The sequence below is a fragment of the Pinus tabuliformis genome, chromosome 2_1 (assembly GCF_031772625.1).
Source record: "Pinus tabuliformis cultivar Carrire ecotype Pingquan chromosome 2_1, CPIR1, whole genome shotgun sequence".
Taxonomy (NCBI): Eukaryota; Viridiplantae; Streptophyta; class Pinopsida; order Pinales; family Pinaceae; genus Pinus; species Pinus tabuliformis.
In genome coordinates, this window is record NC_142299.1 from 390,151,924 (window position 1) to 390,174,943 (window position 23,020).

At 40.3% G+C, this 23,020-nt stretch overlaps 1 protein-coding gene across 2 annotated transcripts in view; it reads right to left on the reverse strand.

Moving 5' to 3' along the window:
- Window positions 1-23,020, reverse strand: part of APC7 (tetratricopeptide repeat (TPR)-containing protein) — a 344,349-nt gene that overhangs the window by 258,597 nt on the left and 62,732 nt on the right. For both annotated transcript variants that reach the window (XM_089402745.1, XM_089402746.1), the window contains exons 3-5: window positions 11,179-11,229; window positions 2,116-2,253; window positions 1,962-2,024 (exon numbers count right to left, since the gene is read on the reverse strand). In XM_089402745.1, coding sequence (XP_089258871.1) covers window positions 1,962-2,024; window positions 2,116-2,253; window positions 11,179-11,229 — 252 coding nt within the window. The remainder of the gene's footprint in view (window positions 1-1,961; window positions 2,025-2,115; window positions 2,254-11,178; window positions 11,230-23,020) is intronic.

A 23,020-nucleotide genomic window follows, 5' to 3' on the forward strand; every position in this document is an offset into this window, starting at 1 on the left:
ATTTACCTTAATTAAAATATTCTTTTTAATGTGGGAAAATGGTAAATTGGCCACCATGCCTCCTCAAGCCACTGAAATCACTTCTAACTATTCCATCCTATAGATCTTCTCATTCTAGTTCCAACGAGCTATTACACTAAGGTGTTATGCCAAGTATTCCTCCTGAAATGCCACCTTAAGCGTAACTAATTGAGTTAGGCCCATTAATAACTCTGTTTTTTGAAAGTTGTCGAAATGCAACAGAACGAAAGTCACACTGTGTGGATGATGGAATATACCAAGCAAATGCCACCAGATCTAAAAAAAACTCCTCAAAACCCCTACAAAGGCCCCTGGGCCCGCTGATGATGCCCACCTGCACCTATGATTCCTCTGTCCCCCAACTCTAAAAGTCCATCCTAACCATGCCATAAGGAACACCAGAAAAAGGAAAATCACAATAGGTGGACCTTCACTTATAAAGAGATGCCACATTTCAAATAAAGATATCAAGAGTGAAGGTAATATCATCATATACATGCATCATACCTCTGCCTCTATTGGTCATGTCTATAAATGTAAATACACTATGAGTTGAGCAAGGGCTTAGTGCCATGATCTGTGCTTTCATAAATATTGTGATTGTTCTTCCATTGCTACATAAATTCATGTGCACAAACATACTATTTCTTTGCTCAATAATAATGTCATCACTCAAAACCTACGACCTCAAATGAAATCCATGTTCAACAATCTTGACAATTGTTAATGAGTGTAAAGTGAACAAAGGCCCATTCTTTTCCTATAATTAGTAAAAAGAGAATATTCATGTAACTAGTAGCTTTCGGATAGGCAACAATTGAGTCATGCAACAAATGACTGAACATATCTTTAAATATACAATTTAATCTCATGAGATTCATTCTCAAATAAAATTATAATATAATATTCATATTTATTTCTAGTCAGCTAAAGTTAAACTAGTACATTATAAAGTGCTTAAGCTTAGAATTATAAATTTATAAAATATTTGTCAAGGTCTAGCCCCAAGGGATAGATCAGCTGGTTCTACCCTTCCACTAAAGTATAATGTCGAGAGACATTCCTACCAAGTCCCATGGGGACACCAACTATTGTTGCAATTGGCAATTAATACTACCCTCCATCAAGAAGCCCAAGGAAGAGGGTAGAAATCCATGGGGCATCGACAACAGACCAGCTTCCTCACTCTAAATGTTTACATGTGGGAGCATGACAGAAATTTATTTTTCATGGCTAAAAACAAAAATATTGACAACACCCAAAAATGTCACCACATGATAAAGGAGCTACGAAGCTTAAAAGCTTCTAGAAATGGAATTGCTTAAAGGGAATGTTTATAAAGATTAAAAAACATTAGAGCACAAAATGTCGATAAACATGAAACATGTTCATTAGCCATCAAAAGCATCATTCCAAGGAAGAAGTGTCTCTCCAATCACTCTTACTCTAGCAATGAACGAGTTGATGACAATGACAATGAGAACTCATGGAAAGTTCTATTGACATGATCTATGGTAAGTTCTAGGTGAACAAATGAAGGGAATATTTATAAAGATTAAAAAACATTAGAGCACAAAATGTCGATAAACATGAAACATGTTCTTTAACCATCAAAAGCATCATTCCAAGGAAGAAGTGTCTCGCCAATCACTCTTACTCTAGCAATGAACGAACTGAGGACAATGACAATGAGAACTCATGGAAAGTTTTATTGACATGATCTATGGTAAGTTCTAGGTGAACAAATGTTCCAGTTTCCCCTAACCTCAGCCATGTGGAAATTCATGGAAGAAAGCAGGCATGGTACTACTTAATTTATTTCTACTATATTTTTCTTGTTGGTACTTGATTGGTCTGGGAAAAATTAGGATTCCTGGAAGAAAGGAACAATAACTGACTGAGGATGTGTGTGTGTGAGAGAGAGAGAGAGAACAATTTACCTCAGTAATGGCTGTTCTGATGTCATGGAGAGCCATAAGACACAGCCCAATCTTGAATTTCGCCTGCAGCAACAAAAAATATCAGAGCTGAATCCCATCTTTTAAGATATTGACAATGGAGGAAGAGTCGACAATCCATAACTTCAGAAATTACCTCATTCTCATTAAAAGGTGAGATGTGGACAGGACTTGTCAACAGTATCCTGTTCCCTGTAGGTAATGCATTTTTAGATGCAATGGCACCTTGCTTAGGAATAAGCTTGTTGTGTTGATAAGCTTGCCTATAAACATTCTGTTAGACATGATACACAAAGATTTTCTTAGAAGTAGAAAGCAAGCTAGGCATAGATGAAATTAGGACAGCAGGTAAAAGCAAATGCATGCAGATATCGCATATATCCGAATATCACAGATTCATGTGCACTGATGAAAAAACAATATCGGCTTTAAGAACACTAAATTTATAACCAAGGATACGGAAATAAGAATTGACATCTAACATAATAATAGTGATAAAAATCTGGAGGGAAAAGAAAAAGATCTATTTGATAACAGTGTGAGATCAGAAACCAGCATAGGATATTCATACAAATTGAAACCAGCATGCAATGCTAATAACATCAATATAAATGCACAGTCCTAGAGCCCGTTACTCGATTTGAAGGACAAAGAAAAGTTTCTTTGCCTAACTGCATGCTCTATGACAACAACACTAAAAACTTTCCAACTTTACATACAAGGAGAAAAATATTAACAAACTGAAAATACATAAAAAGATTTGGCATGCTTTCTGTTTCAGGGGAGAAAATCTAAAACTAGAACTTTAACATTCAACAACATTGTAATGCTGCCAAAAAAATAAGATCTGTATATCTTATCTTATCTACCTCTCCAGAGTCCAACCCACACCCAATACACAACGAATCCACAATAAATCCATTTTTCTCATAATCAATATTTTGAAAATATCTTCAAATTAAAACGAGCAAGTAAAATCAATGCAACAAGATACATCAACATTGAGATAGCCAGCCAAACTGAGAGTGAAAGGATGAACAAACTTTGAGATTGCATGTAGACATGCATTCTAACGACATTAATACTCAAGGACATTAAAATGGTTACTTTATTTTGCTTTCACCCCTCAATCTCGAAGTTGTAGCCATAACTGTCAGAACTCGAACTCAGGAAAAACATGAGCGGGATCATCAACTCAAGAAATCAGCAAAAAAAGCAGAAAAACTCACCCAAACTCAGCAAGCATAAACTCAAAATCCTAAAGATCTTATAGAATTGTTACTGAATTATATTTCATAGTAGAACACACCTAATGAACAATTTTAAAGGTGCACCTCTCGTAGGGCTCTTTCTAGCAAATTTGTGTATTAATTAACAGCATATTAGGCTGGATGTAACATGCATTTGCAACTCTATTTTCCCTAATTGCATACTAAAAACAGCCCTCTACGTCTATATTACTAACCCTATATGCCCGATTTGGATTTAGGCACTTGTCTTGTCCTTGCAAACAAACACACTTTGTATGCTCTGCTGCTTAGTGAGTCTACCGGTTGTTTAGCCACGAATCTCTCACGCGGGAGATTCAACCTCTTCTTCGGGGGACCATCCATGCCCACCATAGGAGGTTGTTCCACAGGAGTTTCAGGGAGTTCAAAACAGTTACACACTTCAGTCAGAATCGCAAAAAAGGGAACTACGTATTTCCTATGCAACCAGAAATACGCAAGAGGAGTTAGAAGCCAACAAGGAGGTTCATTGCTGCTGGGAGTTCCGGGAGCTGAGGAGGTTGCTTCTTGAGGGCATCTTCGTTAGGATTTGCAGCCAGCTAGACCAGTGCATCAGTTGTATGAATTTCTGGGTAGAGGGATTGCGCAGAGGCATGTAGCAGCAATTTTGTGGGGCTTGGGAGAGTAGTTCATCTTGGCCAAGAGCCATCCAGGGAGCAAGGTGTTGGATAGCATAGGTAAAACCAGCATTTCAGAGGGATTTGCAAGTTGTTTCCTGCAAGTCAGATTTGGCAGCAGAACCTAGGGAGAGGCTCCAAGGAAGCCGAAAATCCAAAGTCAAAACCAGCGAAATTCCCTTCTGGGTTTTTTGGGTTTTGTCCAAGGAATCCGGGGCTGAAAGGATATAATTTTCTAGGCAGTTTTTGGGCACAATCCAGCAGGTCGAAGTTCAGCAGGGCAGCAGTTTACTGGGGCAGCGCAGTGCAAAGTGGTGCAGCAGTTGGGCAGTCTTCAACTCAGCTATTTCTCACCTGGGTTTTGTCAAGCTTGTCCTTTGAGACAAGCCCAGGTGCACCATTCCATTTCATATTGTATCTAGCCCTCTGATTTTTAATAATATGACTCAGCAGTTCCTGATTTGCAGCGCTTTCATGGATGTCTAATGCGTGTTTTTATTGTTATATGATGTTTCACTATTTATTTGCTTAATATCACTAACATTCCTACATAGGAACATTACAGTGGTATCAGAGCCTAGTTCTTGGCTCAGTTGTGGGGTTTGTTTCCTATGAGAGATGGGGACTAGTAGAACATCACCTATCGTAGGCAGAGTTACAGGAGCAGAGAAAGGGAGTTAGAAATTATGCCAAATACGGAGGAAAGAGGGAAAGCAGTGGCCGAAGAGGAAGAAATGATAGAGCCCAAGAGTAGGGAGGAGATGGCTTTCGACAGCCTCCTGAGGGCCTTGAGTGACTTGGCCAAGGGGCAGAAAGACATGCTAGAGGAGATCAAGTCACAAAACAAAGACAGGGCCACACCTAGAGGGTTTCTATGTGGAGAAACTTCCAAGGCCTCTCAACCTTTCAATCACCCCTCACCAGCAGTGCAGCGCCCTTCAGTGAGTGTGGCGACTCAAGCTACACTACCTTCCTTCGTTTCAGTGGCACAAATCGAGCTAGCAAGGGAGGAAGACACTCCTCAGATGGAGGATTACTTTAGAGAGTGGCAGAATATGGACGAAGAATTCAAAGAAGCCCTCTCCTTCAGAGATTACTACAAGCTCAAGCAGAGTGAGAAGAACAAGGGGTACAGAGGATAAGGGACCCAAAACTATGAGCTGCAGAGTACTATAGGGAGGATGTATTTCCCTACCTTTGATGGCACTGCCAAGTGCACAGCTAGGGCTTGGGTTGAAAAGATGGACACATACTTTCAACTCAACCGGATGACAGAGCAGGAAGCCATTAAGATGGCAACACTACACTTGGAGGGGGAAGCCCATAATTGGTGGTTTCACGGTCTAACCACTTTCGGGCATGCCCAGATAGTTTCCTATGAGGACTTCACCCGGAGGGTGGTGGAGCGATTTGATCAGAGGGATCAGGAGGCTTCTTTCAAAGAGCTAACACAATTGCGCCAAACAGGGAACCCAGAGCAATACTTCTCAGATTTTTTGCATGTGTTAATGATGGTCCCAAATCTATCCGAGGCAAGGAGAGTGTACACCTTCATTGAGGGCTTGCTTGAGCCCCTGCGTGCACTGGTGAAGTCAAGCAAACCCTCCACGCTGCATGAAGCAGTTGTGTGTGCCAGAGATCTACAGGGGGTCATCCCCAAGACTAGAGCACCATTTCCTTCACGGACCCCTTTCCCACAGAAGGGGCACGAGACTAGACCCCCACCACCGAGGACCACACAGGTGAGGGGGCAATTAGATGAGGAGACACGGAAGGACCCCCGGAGGAGGAAGCTGTGCTTCACATGCAAAGAGGCCTGGGCACCTAGCCATAGGTGGATTACATGTAGAGCACATTACATTGAGGTCTTTTCTAACAGTGACCGAGAGGATGAGGTGGAGCAAGACTATGGTGGGACAGATGGAGAGAGTCCAGCAAACAGAGGGCCACCACCACCACGTCCACAGGGAGGGGCATCTCTTGCCCTAGCAGGAGTCGTCCTTGCTTCTTTATACGAGATTCTTAAGTTTTTGACACTCAGGATCAGAGGCACTGTATAGGGACAGATGATGTCAGTGTTGGTGGACAGTGGAGCTACCCACAATTTCATAGATGCACAGCTGGTCCAAAGGAGGAGCCTCACCACAGCAAAGTTTGATGGTTTCTCATTCCTAGTGCCAGGTGACCATACTATCTAGTGCACCAGATATGTGCCCTGCTTTGACGGTAGTTATTGGAACTACTCGATGAGGGTTCACTTCTTTGTGGTCAATGTGCCAGACACCAACGTGGTGATGGGTGTTAGGTGGTTGTATTCAGTTGGGCGAGTCACGACAGATTGGAGGAAACCAGAGATAGAGTTCATTAGGCCAGATGGCAAACTGGTGTTCTTGAGAGGCATGCAGTCTTATCCACCTCAGACAGTTTCGGCCCAAACGATGGAGGCAGATATTTGGCATGGGGACATTGCATGGGCAGTCGAGTTGAGGATCTCAGAGGCTAGGGGACAGGCACAACCACCACCAGCAGACATATAGGCTTTACTAGATAGGTATGCGGTAGTGTTCGAGGACATCCCACCAAGGCAGCCGCTAGATAGAGGATTTGAGCACACCATTGAGCTGGAGCCAAGTATACACGCAGTTATCACTGCTCCTTATAGGCACCCCAAAGACTATAAGGACGAGATAGAGAAGGTCATCCAGAAGTTTCTTGCGTTGGACCATATCTAACCAAGTTCCAGTCCTTTCGCTTCTTCAGTAGTGTTAGTGAAGAAGAAGGATGGAACCCTCCGAATGTGTATCAACTACCGAGCCCTCAACCGGAAGACTCTTAAGAACCGGTACCCTATTCCCCGCATTGACGAGCTGATGGATGAGCTTAGAGGAGCCAAGTACTTCTCTAAGATTGATCTGCGTTCAGGGTACCACTAGATCAAAGTGAGGGATCAGGACATCCCGAAGACAGCTTTTCGATGCCACTATGGGCACTTTGAGTTTCTAGTCATGCCATTTGGGCTGACCAACACTCCAGCCACATTCCAATCTTGCATGAACCATATCTTTCGGGGACAACTGAGGAGGTTCATGCTAGTGTTCTTCGATGACATCCTGATCTATAGCCGGACGTGGGAGGAGCACCTCCAACACTTGGAGGAGGTATTGCACATTCTGGAGGAGCAGCAGTTTTATGCCAAGCTCTCCAAGTGTGAGTTTGGATTGACAGAGATGCTTTACCTCAGGCATATCATTGGAGCAGATGGGGTGAAAGTTCACAAGGAGAAGATTTGGGCCATCCGGGATTGGCCAGTACCCCGAGATGTGACTATGTTGAGAGGCTTCTTGGATATTTGTACCTATTACAGGAAGTTTGTCAAAGGGTTCTCGCAGTTGGCAGCACCTTTGACCGACTTGACTAAGAAGGGGGCCTTCACATGGACTGATGTAGCACAGGCTGCCTTTGATCGCCTCAAGAAGTTGATGAGCAGTTGCCTAGTTTTGGCACTCCCAGACTTTATCCAGCCATTCACGGTGGAGTGTGATGCATCTGGGGTAGGAGTTGGAGTCGTAATGTCACAGGAGGGGCATCCCATGGCTTTCAAGAGTCAAAAGCTCCTACCGCATGAGCTGTCATGTTCCATATATGGCAAGGAGATGTTGCCCATTATGCATGCATTGGTCAAGTTCCGCCAATACTTGTTGGACAACCGGTTTTGAGTGACGACTAATCACAACAATCTTCGACATTCCATGGGGCAGTAGGGCCTCAACGATAGGCAACAGAGATGGTTCAGCAAGGTGCAGGCCTATGATTTTGATATCAAGTATGTGCGAGGGAAGCACAATGTGGTGGTCGATGCTCTATCTAGGAGACCCACTGGGTTATCTCTCATGAGCATCCGCCAAGATTGGAAGGCTCGGTGGTTTGTGGAGTACTCCAACGACAAAAAGGCATGCGAGGCATTGGAGGGGACACATGCAGATGAGTGTTACTGTGTGATGAATGAGGTCATCTATTACAAGGGGCGCATTTACTTAGCGCCCAACTCGCAGTTGAGGGGGAGGATACTCCAGGCAGCTCACAATTCACCATTGTCTGGACACCATGGGTTCCAGAAGACTTATATGGCGGTTCCGGAGAGGTTCACGTGGAAGGGCCTCAAGGAGAATGTGTTGCAGTAAGTACGAAAGTGTGAGGCCTACCAGCGGAACAAGGGGGAGCTAACTCACCCTACAAGACTACTACAGCGACTTCCCATTCCTAAGGGGAAATGGGAAAGTATTTCGATGGCTTTCATCACTGGGCTCCTCATAGTACAGGGGAAGGATTGCATATACGTATTGATGGATAGGTTGACCAAATTTGCCCACTTCTTCGCCATCCCCACTAGGTACATGGTTGCACAGGTTGCCAAGTTGTTCTCCCAGGAGATTTGTAGGTTGCATGGACTCCCCAAGAACATAGTGAGGGACAGAGACAACAAATTCATGGGTGGCTTTTAGCAGGAACTCTTCAGGTTGGTTGGGACAGAGCTCACTCCTAGCACTAGTTATCACCCTCAAACGAACGGCCAGAAGGAGAGAGTCAACCAATGGTTGGAGGGGTACGTGAGGAACGATGTGACAGGTCAGCAGAGGACGTGGATTTAGTGGTTGCACCTGGGCAAGTATTGCTACAACACCACGCACCACATGTCTATCGATATGACCCATTTTCATGCCCTCTATGGATATGATGCACTGATGTTTGCTGATATTGTTTTTGGAGACATTCGAGCCCCAAAGGCCAAAGACTAGGTCCAAGAGAGCCAAGATATCCTCAAGGCTCTCAAGGATAATTTAGTGACAGCCCAAAATCAACAAAAATTGTATGCAAATCGGCACAAGACAAGGAGGCACTCTGAGGAGGGGGACTTAGTATACCTTTGGCTGCAGTCCTAAAGGAAATCTATGTTGAAACAGAAGGAAGCAAAGAAGCTACAGCCACGCTTCTATGGGCCCTACCGGGTGACTAGGCGAGCTGATCTACCCCCGCTGGATGATGACGGCCACTTGGTGTTAGAACAAGAGGCCATTTTGGAGGGCAGAGAGAGGAGACTCAAGAGCAGGACCATCAGGGAGTTCTTGGTAACGCTAGAAGAACTTGCCAGATGAGGATTCCACCTGGGAAGGTGAGCACATACTAGAGCACCCAGCTTTGAGGTTGCTTAAGGGAAAGAAACATTTGGAAAGGGAGGATTGTCATGTCCCCTCTCAAATACATTAGTCACAGGGTGCAGCTACACATTTTTGGCACCATTTGTGGCTTAGGAGGAGGACTCCACACTTAGACTTAGGAACTATAGGGGAATTTGACTTTATTTTGCAGCGAGTGGAATGTGGGGACCACCCACATGACAAATTCGAACTTGGCCATTCGATGAGCTTGGAGGGAATCGAATGGGTGGATGTAGGGGCCCACATGAGGCTAAGGGGACCCAAGGTGATAAAAGGACGATGAGCTCTCATTTTCAACTATCTTGAACATTTGCAAACAAACACACTTTTGTACGCTCTGTTGCTTAGCAAGTTGACTGGTTGTTTAGCCACGAATCTCTCACGCCGTAGATTCAACCTCTTCTTCGGGGGACCATCCATGCCCACCCTAGGGAGGCTGTTCCACAGGAGTTTCAGGGGGTTCAACATAGTCACACACTTCAGTCAACAGCGCAGAAAAGGGAACTACGTATTTCCTGAGCAGCCAAAAACACACAGGAGTTTGAAGCCAGCAAGGAGGTTCATTGTCGTTGAGAGTTTTGGGCGCTGAGAAGGTTGCTTTTTGAGGACATTTTTGCTAGGATTTGCAGCCAACTAGACCAATGCATCAGTTGTACGAATTTCTGGGCAGAGGCCTGTGGCAACAATTTCGTGGGGCTTGGAAGTGCAGTTCATCTTGGCCAAGAGCCATGCGGGGAGTAAAGTGTTGGATAGCACAAGTAAAACCAGCATTTCAGAGGTATTTTCAGAGGGATTTGCAGGTTGTTTCCTACAAATCGAATTTGGCAGCAAACTCTAGGGAGAGGCTCCAAGGAGGCCGAAAATCCAAAGTCAAAACCAATGAAATTCCCTTCTGGGTTTTGCTGGGTTTTGTCCAAAGAGTCCGGGCTGAAAGGATATAATTTTTTAGACAGCTTTTGGGCACATTCCAGTAAGTCGAAGTTAAGCAGGGCAGCAATTTACTGGGGCAGCGCAGTGCAGAGTGGTGCAGCAGCTGGGCAGTGTTCAACTCAGCTATTTCTCACTTGGGTTTTGTCAATCTTGTCCTTTGAGACAAGCCCAAGTGCACCATTCCAATTCATATTGTATCTAGTCCTCTGATTTTTAATAATATGGCTCAGCAGTCCCTGATTTGCAGCGTTTTCATGGATGTCTAATGCATGTTTTTATTTTTATATGTTGCTGCACTATTTATTTGCTTAATATCACTCACATTCCTACATAGGAACATTACATCCAGTATAGCTTCGCAAAATTTTATTTCTGCCAGGAAACTACTAGTAGACATGCTTTTCCAAAAGTTCATGTATTACACTCACTGTTAACACATGCAGTACTTAAAGCTAAAAGCCTAAAGCCATAGGCTGCCTTTAGGTTATCAGTTAGATTAAAATGACATGATTGGCCTGCTTCTCAGACTATATCAAACATTTTATCTAGTTGATCTTAGCATTTCTGTATTTTATTTGTTTGATTAGGTTTATATGAATCAACTTCAATCATGGATAAACCTGAAGTTCAATAATTCTTCAAAACTTTCTTTACAGGTAAGGAACACTCTTTCAATTCGGTGAAATGTATTATAATGTCCATGTCAAGCTAGTAGCCAGATTTTCACATTAACAATACACAAAGAAGTTCTGGAACAAATAAGATGTGAATCTCACAACCATCTGCCCCTCAGGGCTACATCTCTTACAATGATGAGAACTCCCCAATCCATTTGGGATTAGTATCAACCTTTAGATCAGAAGCAACTCAAATTACAGGCATGGATCTTTTTCGGAAAGACATAAATTTGCTGGAAATGGGAGGTACCAGAAATAGCAACTCCAATTACAACTAGGATGGAGATTTTTAAGAAAACTATATATTCACTGAAAATGAGAGCTAAGACCAACATTGGAAGAGCACAGCAACCTAGGCAGCCTTTAGTATCCTAATGTAGTATATGATGTAAAGCTCTGCAATGTAAAATAAGATATGCTTTCTCAAAAAAAGAGAGAGAGATGTATAGCTTTGAGATTATAAATTTTACCAATGCCCTTCGGTATTCCTTCTTCCCATATAATGCATCTCCAAAAAGTACCTGCAAAAGGGGCCAAGCTTAGTATAGAAAATGAACAATGCCGCTAACCTAGAGAGTTGAAGAAATTGAAGAGGAAATCAAGATTATTTTAGCATCACTGAAGGAAAAAAATTATGGTCAACTAGATTGAAAGACAACTTAGAATGTAACCTACAGCCAATTAAGAAATATACACACTTATAGTCAAGGCTATTTATAAAGAGCTGAACACTGAAAAAGACAGAAAATTCATATGTTTCCCCATCTTCCTAATGGAAAACTTAACCCTGCTATTACAGGACTACCTCATTATGAACTTAAACCAAAACAAAAAATCTTATAGTCAATCTTGCATGATTAATTAACAGAAATTTCAACCTATATCAATCATGACATATGAAAGATGTTCTTCCTTCCCTATGGACTTTGACATGAAGGTAGAAGATTCAGATTGCACCTCGCTTATTAGATGTTACTCTACTCCAACATAACCTTCTCATTATCACATACCTAATTAGTATTTTGATCTTCATCTCGAGTAGAAGATACAAACATTAAACAAACTACTGTACCAAACAAAAACTGACATCATCATAGAAAACTGCTAACTTTTGTCACACAGTTCTTGAGGATTCTGACATTAATTGCAAAAATGAACAAACGCCTCTATTTCAAGTTACAACTTTGAAATATCCAAATAGTAAAGCTTGGTCGAATGCCAGACAGCACTACAAGATCTGTACAATACAAAAAGATCAAATTCATTGTATATGCTATGTTAGGATATTTAGACACTTCGGAGTTTGTTAAGATCAATTTGATATAATGTGTCTTTAGGTAAAAGTTGTTGAAACTAGTGGTAACTTCTGAAGGTCTTTTGCATATGCTTGGTGTCTTAGCATGTGGAAGATGATTTATTGCCTCTTTAGGTGCTTGCATGGTGGAGTAAGTACAATAATTAAAGTCAACTGATTATTGTGGACTATTAAGTCATTTTCTAAGGATAAATAATTTAATTATTCAAGTGACTTAGAAATAAACTCAACCATTGATCTCCAATTCTAGAAGGGAGATTAGGGTTAGGGATTTGGACTTAATGAATATTATAAAAGAAGCCTGGCAAAGAGGTGAAGACACAAGAACACAAAAGAGAGAGGCAGCTACAAAATTTTAAAAAGAGATGTTCTCAAGAAGAAGAGAGCGATTCTCTAGAGCATGAGGCTCAGTTTGACTGGGGAGAAGGAAGAAGAATACAAGGATAATTTTGGGTTGTTTCCAGGAGGCCGAATTGTTGAAGTGAAAAGGAGGCGCAGTTGTTGGAGAGGCCAATTTGCCAAGGCCAAGTTGCGAGTGCGCAAAGGCTTGAGTGAGAGCTAAGCATAGACGTTGATTTTCTGGTGAAAGGTGAGTCTAGTTTCTTCAAAGGTCAATCTCTAGTTGGCTGATTTTCCTTGGGCCAAATTATTCTAGTGGGGCTGAGTTGCAGATTCCAATCACTGAATTTTTCTTTATAAATTCTCTGTGGGTTGAAAACCTGATTTTCCTAATTAATAAATGACGGAGAATTGTTGTGGGTGAATTATTTCTATTGCAATATGTAATTGATCTCTCTGATTTATTTCCACAGCATATGTTTCTAAATGTTAAAATACAAGTGATTTTAATATTCAGTAATTCAAGATCTATTTTGTTAATTGAATAAATTCTTGGGAATAAATAATTGGCTTGAGAAAATAAATGTGGGCTAGTATTAGGAGCTTTAACAAAAGTGTGATTCTTACAGTGTTTCTTTAGTATACATTAGTTGCATTGTAATCCAACAATCAGAATATGCTCTGGACATAGAGTGCTCTAGTAACTCATATTCTCCTTAATACTATTAGCTATTGATCAATGGCTTAGAACCCAATTGATCTAAGATTTCTATACAAAGAGCATGGAGGGTCATTGTTAATGTTTGGTTGTGAGAAACTCTTGTGTACAAATTTTCTTTTGCATATTTAAAATTGTCTCAAGTGGCCACGTTGGATGAGGCCATGGATTGTTTCCCTACTATGGAATTTTAACCATGTAAAAATATTGGTGCTATGATCTTTGATCTGGTTCTATGAGTGGTTACTGAAGGTGTTCATCCTATATGGGATACCCTATTTTCCATAATATGGTATCAGAGCCTCAATTATATATTCTTAACCTTTGTAGTGAATGTCCAGATTGTTTTTCTACAAGGACCTCGTAGGCAAAAAGCAAGTCAAAAACTTCACTTTTAAGTTTTAAGAAGGAAATCCAAGTGCGTTTAGAGAAATTATCAATGAAAGTTAAGTACATGTACCTAGAGAAAGAAGGAGAAGAAATTTGACCACACAAATATTTGTGAACAAGCAACAAAGAGAATTCAAATGCAACACATCGTTACATATACATCATGGCAAAATGGTGTTATTGAAAGAAAAAAACATACGTTAAAAGAAATGGTGAATTGTGTTAAGATTGGATTGTGATGCTATCTGCTTTATTATAATGAGACATACATATAAGAGAAAATGAAAATAGCTCCCTAGCTAAGAAAGAGTGTTGAAATATTGTAGCCTTGGTCAATATTTTCATCATGTGATGAAATTATGAAATTGTACTTTTGAATTTTATAATTTCCCTCCAAAATATTTTGGCCTCACATTTTTCAACTCAGTTATGCCCCAAAAGGTACCCATTTGACCCCCTTGGAAGTGTATACAAAGAAGAGACCCCCTCCACCATTTTCACACATCATCTATCTTCACATGAGTTCTGTTCCAACAAATTTCAAAAGGAGGAAGGAGGGCCAAAATTTCAGGTGGAGGGTTTGGGTTTACTTCTCGTTCTTGGATATTGGTTGGGCTATCATCTTGATGTTTTCTATGATGTATTGATGACATATGAACTCTCTCTCTCTCTCTCTCTCTCTCTCTGTCATAAGGAAAAATTTATGGGTTTTGCCCTTGTGGGTTTTTCCCTGGCCTCGGGCCTTAGTTCTATGTCCCTTGTCTCATGGTTTCACTAATATTTTTATTGCTCTTTTAATGTGTTAATTGTTGATTTTTTTCTTTTGTATAACTGATTAATGATATTGGATAATGTGCTTAATAAACATTGGTAATTATTTGTTGAAGAAAAATAATTTCTAGACTAGCCCTAGAAAATCAACATGGTACCAAAGCTGGTTTGATCCAAGAGCAATTGAATGGAAAAAGGACAAGTTGCATCCTTTCTTATGTTCTGTCTTAGACCGAGTTGGAGAAACTATTGGTTAAATAGATCTAGGCTAAGTCTGATACGCTCACTTTTTTGTGGCTACTATATAAAGACAAAAATGGTGACATCCCAAAGGAAGAGGGTCGAGTCCCATCCGATGCCTGGAAAGAAAGGTCGTATCTAGGTTGAGTTCACCTGAAGCAGAGCGAGGTGGAAACAGGGGAGTAATCACAGTTTTGAGCTACAGAAGCTTGTGTAATATAGGTCGAATTAACCTTACGGATTTAAGCTACTGCAATGGCATTTGTGGCATCTCTTGTGAATTACGTGGCAATTGAATCTCAGACCTCATCTCAGTGATCCAAAATACCTATTGCAAGAAGGCCAATGACTTGCGTGCTATAAAAACTCCCATGTGAAGCTTTGTAGCCTTTGTGGCAGTTTTATCCAATGGCATCAATTAACTTTATGGATCATACGAACTTTTGTGGCACTCGCATAAGGTATGACCCTATTCTTCTATGCCTCCCATTTATGAGAAAGTTTGTGCGAATGTTTTATGGCTCATGTTTTTCTCTTCTATTATTTATGCAAATTTTTTGTGGCATATGTGAATAAGCCTCTATTATCCTGTGTTAAGTATGACATGTGAACTATCTAAGCAACCCACCCTCCATAAATGTATTATCTATGGGTCATACATAAGCAAAAATCTGAGAACAATACAAACTTTGTGGCACCTTTTTTTGGTATCTTTATGCCAGCGTGATGAGAAGTTTTATGGTAAATTTACAGTGATAAAATTGAGTGTCTCATGGCAACTTATGCGATCTCCAATTGCACCCCATGCAAGCTCTTGTATGTGAAATCCGGAGACATTACTTATCTACAATTCTATGGCTTAATGAAGGTTGTAAAGTATCTTTCAAACTCTTTGTGTGAGCCATGTTCAATTCATCTCTCATTTATTGACAAGTTATGGGATAGGCCCGAAACTCTAAATGTTACATCTTTGGGGTGACAAATTTAATGATGAAAAGAGTGTGCTCTCTGTATGCATCCCATGATATCAAAAGTGCAAGATCCATCATTTGAGTTTTGTATATAGTCTGTGATGCACCTCCAAGGTACATTATGAAAATCAGTGTGGACCTATGTATTTGACTCTCTATGTTGATCATCTATGGAAAAGTTTTGAAGGTCTAAGTCTAGAATCGCAATGGATGTGTCAAATCATGTAAATCGTGGCTATGCGTATGAAGGATTGTGTCAAATCCAAAGATAGCAACTCCCTTTCTGTGGATGATCCAAGTTTTGTGCATATATAAGGATCTGATTCTAAGGTCCTTTGTTGTGTAAACTATTATGGTATCTTATTCTTGCAGTACATGAACTCTTGTGGCAATTAATTACTATGAAAACTTGTGGTCCTGAAGTCATGGAACCATTCACCAAATCTGTGTGCTATGGCTTCATATGTGCAAATTATGTGTCAAGTCTGTGCTCCCTAGGGATATTGGCTTGATTTTCTCCCTATTGGCTTGATTTTCATTTTGGTTTTGGTTTTGGTTTGTGTTGGTATTCATATCATCAGAAAATAGGTTCCTTTCAACAAGAGGGAATGCTCTCATTAATTGGCCCTCTTAGCTGAAGCCTTGGTTATAGGATCTATGATTTCTTAGTGATCTTCACAACCAAGTAACTTAAGAGTCGCCAGAAGAGGATCTATATTGTCGTTGTAAGAATCACCTCTTCAAATATTGAACCAAGGAGGTAGACCTGCTTCCTCCCCAGCAACGATGCCAAAAATGTTGCCACAATGATGGGACAAAGACCCATAATCACCACAGTTAGTGTCCCCTGCTCTTTACGGACTTTCACTGATGGGAGGAGTCTCTGTATGGAGAAAATCACTTGCAATGATGGGATCAATGATAAGGTATATGAAGTGATTCCCAAGGCCTAGCCCTCCCATGTCTCAACGATGAGACAAACCTCCTCTGGCCCTCGGATCAACTGCCAAACCCTTTATATATTTCTAAGTCAGTTGGGGGCATTATTGGTCCCAATGCATAATCTCACATATACTTGGGGCAATGAACAAGTTGTTGAAGGTGTTGAGGGCGCCCATAAGATGAGATAATGTTGTATCACATGATGGAAACCCACGGCTCTCAACGCTTCCCCTACAAGTGTCAATATGATCCTCTAGTGGGCTTGGGCCCCAGTTAAGTTGCCCAACCCATGATGAAACCACCAGCCAATCCTATATAAGATTCAATGCATCTCCTAACCTTTAGGTACAATAATTCATTACTACATCTAAGTGAATCAAGCTTGTTAGTCAATGGCACATATAAGACTTCATAGAGGGTTCCCTTTCCAAATTTGGGGCTTTGAGCATGTAATGGTGTTAATAAACAACCCTATTAGGTGCTCTCGGCCCCTAAAGGGAAGGACATGTCCAAGGTACATCCTTCAGGAGGTAAGTGCCATGTGGGTAATGATGAGGTGGATTAGGACACAGGCGTCTCAAGGCCAAATGCCATGGGCTCAAGGGTGATAATGATGAAGGATGTCCACATATTTGGGTGTATTAGTGTAGGAGGGAGCAATTGTGGTACATGATTTACCTCGGCCCTTGTTTTTCGACCTTCTTTATTTTTCTTTTGCCTTTTATTGATTTTTCCTTTATTTTAATGCTCGGGGCTCCAAGGGATGAGAGCATGATGTGTATGATATAGCAATGATAACCCCCTTAAGGTGGGGCAGTTCATCACCCACCAAGGGTTGGGACATACGTGGATTCCTTAATGATGCAAGGGGCACTCATAGGGGCCCTAGAAACCAGGGTGATGGGCATAATGATAAGGGGTAGAGCTTATGTTTGGCTTTTTCCCATGTGCTAAATTTTATTTTCCCGACCATCTTTTGCATTTGTGGTATTATTTCCTTTAGTATGTGGCCATGATATGTTTTTATCTTTTTTTTTAGTTGCATCAACCACTGGAGGATCGTTACAGCCCAACCCAGACATGTGGACAAGGGGAGGGGAGTACCAAAGCCTTGTGGACCCAGAGAAGGAAGATGATGAAATAGGGCATGTAATGTGCGGAGGGGAGTGAAAAAAGTGGAACAAGAAAGCAGGACCACGCTATCAAAAATTAGGGTTTCCCAAGTAGTGCCCATCCTAATGTCGCAAGCCAGTAGGAGAGATCCCACAAGACCAGAGTTGACAATTAACGCCCCCCTCCCCCCCAAGTTAAGGTAAGGGAACACCAGTAATCCATTCCTGAGTGTGCCCAAGGAAAACAAGCATAAGCACCTGATTGCACAAATACCTTTAGGATTGGATGGCCCGCCTTCAAACATACGCTCTTAACAGATGGGCAAGTGGATATATGACTGGCTCAGGGAGCGAATACATTTGGCACAACATTGGCTACAATGGTGGTTGTCAAGGGTTATTCGCTGCTGGCTAAAGACAAATCTAGGAAAAAATTTCTCCTATGGGGTCACCCACTAGTGGTGGGTAACAGACCAAAGGGCCATGGACTTGGTTAAGCTTGTCGGGATTGCCACCCTTCTAGCCAGTGGGTGAGGACACTTAGGTGTGTGTGATCTATACCAAAGTCGGACACAACTATCGTGGACTTGATAGGTAAATTGATCTCCCCTAAGTGTTGGATGTAGGTGTTCTACCACTTGATCGTTGAGGATCAAGTTGGGTGAGGGTCAGTCAGTGGAAATAGGGTGTGTATCTTTACCAAGGTCATTTATGACTTCCATGGACTTGGTTGCGATAAACCAATCCCCCTATTGTCGTTTTGTATCATTCTTCCAAGATGAGATGAGATGATGGTGCAGCTATCAGCTTTCCTTAAGATGAGTCATGTACATCTGAGATGAGATCTATAATATACTCTTTTAGGTCATGAAGCTTGACCTGAAGACCAATAGGGTATGTGTGATCTTTACCAAAGGTCAAATATGACTGCCATGGACTTGGTTGTGGTAAATCAATCTCCCCTATCATCGATTGTGGATTATTCGTCTTGTATGGATCGGGACACCATTATTTTGTTGAGATGTGATCTATTGTGCAACCTAGAGAATAGCTCACTAGCTAAGAGGGAGTGTTGAGATTGGATTGTGATCAATGTTACTTGGGAGCGGGAGCGAAAGCGGGGAGCGGGAGCGAAAACGGGAGCGGGAGCGACATTTTCAGAAGCTCCCGGTTTGGGAGTGAATCCCGAAGCGTTTTTTATATAATATATATATATTATATATTTTGATACATATATGTCAACAAAAACATGTAGAATAATGAATTAGATATAAAAAACAAAAAAAACATAGATTGAACCATATAACAACAATCATCTAGAAGTTATAATCTTCATCAACCACATCCACAAGTTAGTAACATAATAACATACAACATATTGAGTCTCATGATTCATCAATCTTAAAGTTTCAAGCTTTCAAAATTCAATATATAACATTTATCATCATTGATCACCAAAGTTGTACTTGTAATCTAAGTGTAACCATTACAACAAATAATATCTAACATGAAATGAAATGTTATAAAATGAAATGAAATGAAACAACTTTCAACTTTCATGAAGCATCATATTCATAATTCATTACTAATGACTTATAATCGCCAACTTCAAACTTAAATTGTCATATATTGTTTAAAAAAATATCATAATAAATATGAAAGAGTCAATAGTTATAAAAGCTACTAGAAACTAGAAAAGAAAAGTAGATCTATTATCTATTTCTTATGCTTGAGCCTCTTGCCACCACAAGAAATGTCTAATTTTTTAGTCTTGTTGGAAAATTAGGATCTTTGTCATTAATATCACCCTCTAAGCATTAATATCCAGAGGTATCTTTGTCATTACCTCTGTATCTGTATAGGGATCTTTGTCATTAATATCACCCTGTAAGCATTAACATAAGATAGAAAAAGCATAGCCTGTCAAGTCAAGATTTTGTTTGAGTGATGCGTACATTTTTAGGAGGGTCATGATAGAGGAGTTCGACAACCAATGTCACTAACATCAAGGTACATAGAGGGATTGGTGCTCTTGATTAAATATGAGTTCCATACCCTAATACATGACAAAATTCAATGGAAACATTGCAATCCCCTAATCCTGAAATCCTGAAAAACTGATAAGTCTGCTGGATTTTGAATGAAATCTAAAATTCCACTTTCTCCATATGAAATCCAATGAGGCCGAAACCACTCTCAAACATCTTGAGTCATTTCATGGTAATGTTAAAAATTTAAGTAAAAGGATGAAAATGAAGATTAAGGAGAATGTCACTTTTACTTTAAGAATTTAACATTACCATGAATAGCATATCAATACTAAGGCCTAGACTTGATCATTAAGCTGCCCCACTCAAAAATTATTTGTTTCTTTCAAAAAAAATTGCATTTCGAACATTACTACCAAAAAAAAAATTGCAAAAAAGGCAAAACGCTCCCGAAAAGGCAGGGAGCGAAAAAAAATTTAGGGAGCGCGCTCCCGAGTCGCTCCCGCCCAGAGCGCGGATTGGGAGCGAGATCGAGGGGGGGGTCGCTCCCCCGCAACACTGATTGTGATGGTATTTGCTTTCTTATAATGAGAGATATACATATAAGAGAAAATGAAAATACCTCCCTAGCTAAGAGAGAGTGTTGAAATATTGTATTTCATCATGTGATGAAATTATGAAATTGTAATATTGAATTTATAATTGTCCTCCAAAATATTTCGGCCTCATTTTTTTCAAGTCGGTGAGGCCCCAAAAGGCACCCATTCGACCCCCTTGGAAGTGTATATAAAGGAGAGACCTCCTCCACCATTTTCACACATCATCTATCTCCACATGAATTATGTTCCAAGCAAATTTCAAGAGAAAGGAGGGCCGAAATTTCAGGAGGGTTTGGGTTTGCTTCTTGTTCTTGGATATTGGTTGGGCTATCATCTTGTTGTTGTCTCTAATGTATTGATGAACTATGAATTCTCTCTCGCATAGGAAGATTTTTTGGGTTTTCCCCATGTGGGTTTTGCCCTGGCCTCGGGCCTAATTTCTGTGTCCCTTGTCTCATGGTTTCACTATTATCTTTACTGCTCTTTTAATGTGTTAATTGTAAAAAAAATTCTTCTATATAATTGATTAATGATATTGGATAATGTGCTTAATAATCAATGGTAGTAATATGTTGAAGAAAAATAATTTCTAGTCTAGCCCTAGAAAAACAACAAATTCTATGATTCAACCTAAAGGATTAAGTCTTCATTATTGGGCAAAAGTAATTAATTGAGCACATTACATAGCAAATTGCACTCCCACAAAGGCTTTAAAAAATATAACAACAGAAGAAGATGAACTAAATTAAACCAAATGTAAGTCACTTTCATTTATTCTGTAGCATAACATGGGTTCATATCCCTGATGAGAAAAGGAAAGTTGTAGAAATTCCACGAAATTCTGCAACTACTAATATAAACAATCTGAAAACTAGTTTCTATTCATATAGACACATAATTTCTCTACTTATTTTGCGGCAAAATAGGAACATAAATAAATACACAATCACATAATTGAACAACATAATTTTTCTAGGGAACCCAACTGGAAAAACCCTCTACTTGTTTTAAGAATTTTATTGATAGAAGAATGAGCAATAGATCTCTTACAATATGTTTCACTAGAGAACAACCTTGGTCTCTCTGCTTGTACTAAGCTTGAAACCCCTGCAAGACCCCTGATCCTTATGCTTCCTTGCCTTGCCTGGAGAAGCTTTGAAATCCTTACACAAATCCTAAGACATAAGCCCCTAATTCCTAGCACATTCCCAAGGAAATTCTTCCGTTATCAAACCTCGCACACAAGATCCTTCTTGTTCTTATCACTCTTACAAGCTCACACACAATACTTGTGCTCAAGAAGAATGATTACAATTGTGCCTTCGCTCTTCCTTATAAGCAATTAAATCTGGGAAGCCAATATTTTAGGAATCAAATTGGTGATTGAGTTGTTAATTGAGTTGGAGTGGGTCACGCAACTCATCTCTAGTCTCAATCTAGAATTAGAGACTTGTCGCTCATCTTTTTCCAAGTTAACTTGTACTATAAGACAGTGAACTCAGCCCTCCACTTTTGCACATTAGTTAAATGCTTCATAAATCGTCCTAATTTTTGGGGACGATTCCTAAATTTTAGGAAATCATCCTAAATTATAGGAAACTCGAGCATGCAAAGGGGAAACTTGTCGTGGTTCCTTTGATTAAGGCACAAATCAAGGAACCCTTTCTCGCTACTATTTTCAACACTCCCTCTTAGCGAGGAAAGTGTTCCTAGGAGAACCTCGTCCACCTGTATTTGTCCCCACCATTACCACGTTCTTCGTTGTTGTAGTTGCTCCCTTTGAACTAGAAGACTTCCCTGCTTTCTTCTTCATAACCTAATCTAAAGACCTATTCTTTCCCAATAGGCTCTGCAAGTCTAACACCTTAGTCATAAGTGCCATATACCCCATGTAACTCTATGGTTGCTTCTTTTGGCTGAAGGTGGTACTAGGAGATCCAACTCTATTCTAATTCTTCCCAAACTAATCCTCTGCCCACTTGGCTCAACATTTCCTTATACTGGGAGTCACCAACAGAGTGGTTGCCTCCACTCGCCCTGGGCTCTACTCCTCATCATCCTACTAGTCAGCCCAACTGCCAACTAGCTTAGACTGAAATTGAGATACTTGTTGAGGCTCCATCTTGAGAGATCTATCTTGCTCTCGCTCAACCACCACTTCTCTACTTTGAGCACTCCCTATGTTATTGCTCAAGGTTGCATCTCTCTCTACCTACAACTTGTATATATTCTTCACCCTTACACCTTGTTGTGGCACAAAGTGTCTAAGCACCGCAACAACGCTCAGAGTAAGGGTTGTCACTTCTCCTAGACAAGCCAAGGGGGGTAGTCCCTAGGGGTAAATGAATGAAGATAGCTTGTAAAACACAAGCTCTAGGAGACTTAAGGATGAACAACTTGATGGATGTAAACAAGTCCGGGTTAACTGAGATGAATAGATCAAACGAATAAGACAACCACAAAATAGAAATGATTCTAGACCAATGCCTTTATATTCAATTAACCATAAACTAAATAAAAACAAGTTATCCAGAGCAATTTATAAATCTGATGAAAGTGACGATCATGAATGATTAAATGTAAATGCCCAAAACTTTATCATGCAATATTTTCTAGCAATTAAATACATGAAGAGCTATGAAATTTAACTGCTAAGCAATGATTCTAGATTTAAAATGATTTTCTTCAATAACCCAGATCTAGAAAAAATTATCTTTCTCCTATAATCAATCTTTAGATATGATTCTAAAACATTAATCGCACTTGACAATAGAGAAATCACTACCACAAAATTTAAAATTTTACACTTAACATACAAAAAGACACCAAGGAACTTTAGATTAGAATTTAATTATCCCTTAGGAAAATTTTTAATCTGCTAAGCTTATGAAGCAAAGTTTAATATGGCAATTAAAATTTTTAATGTG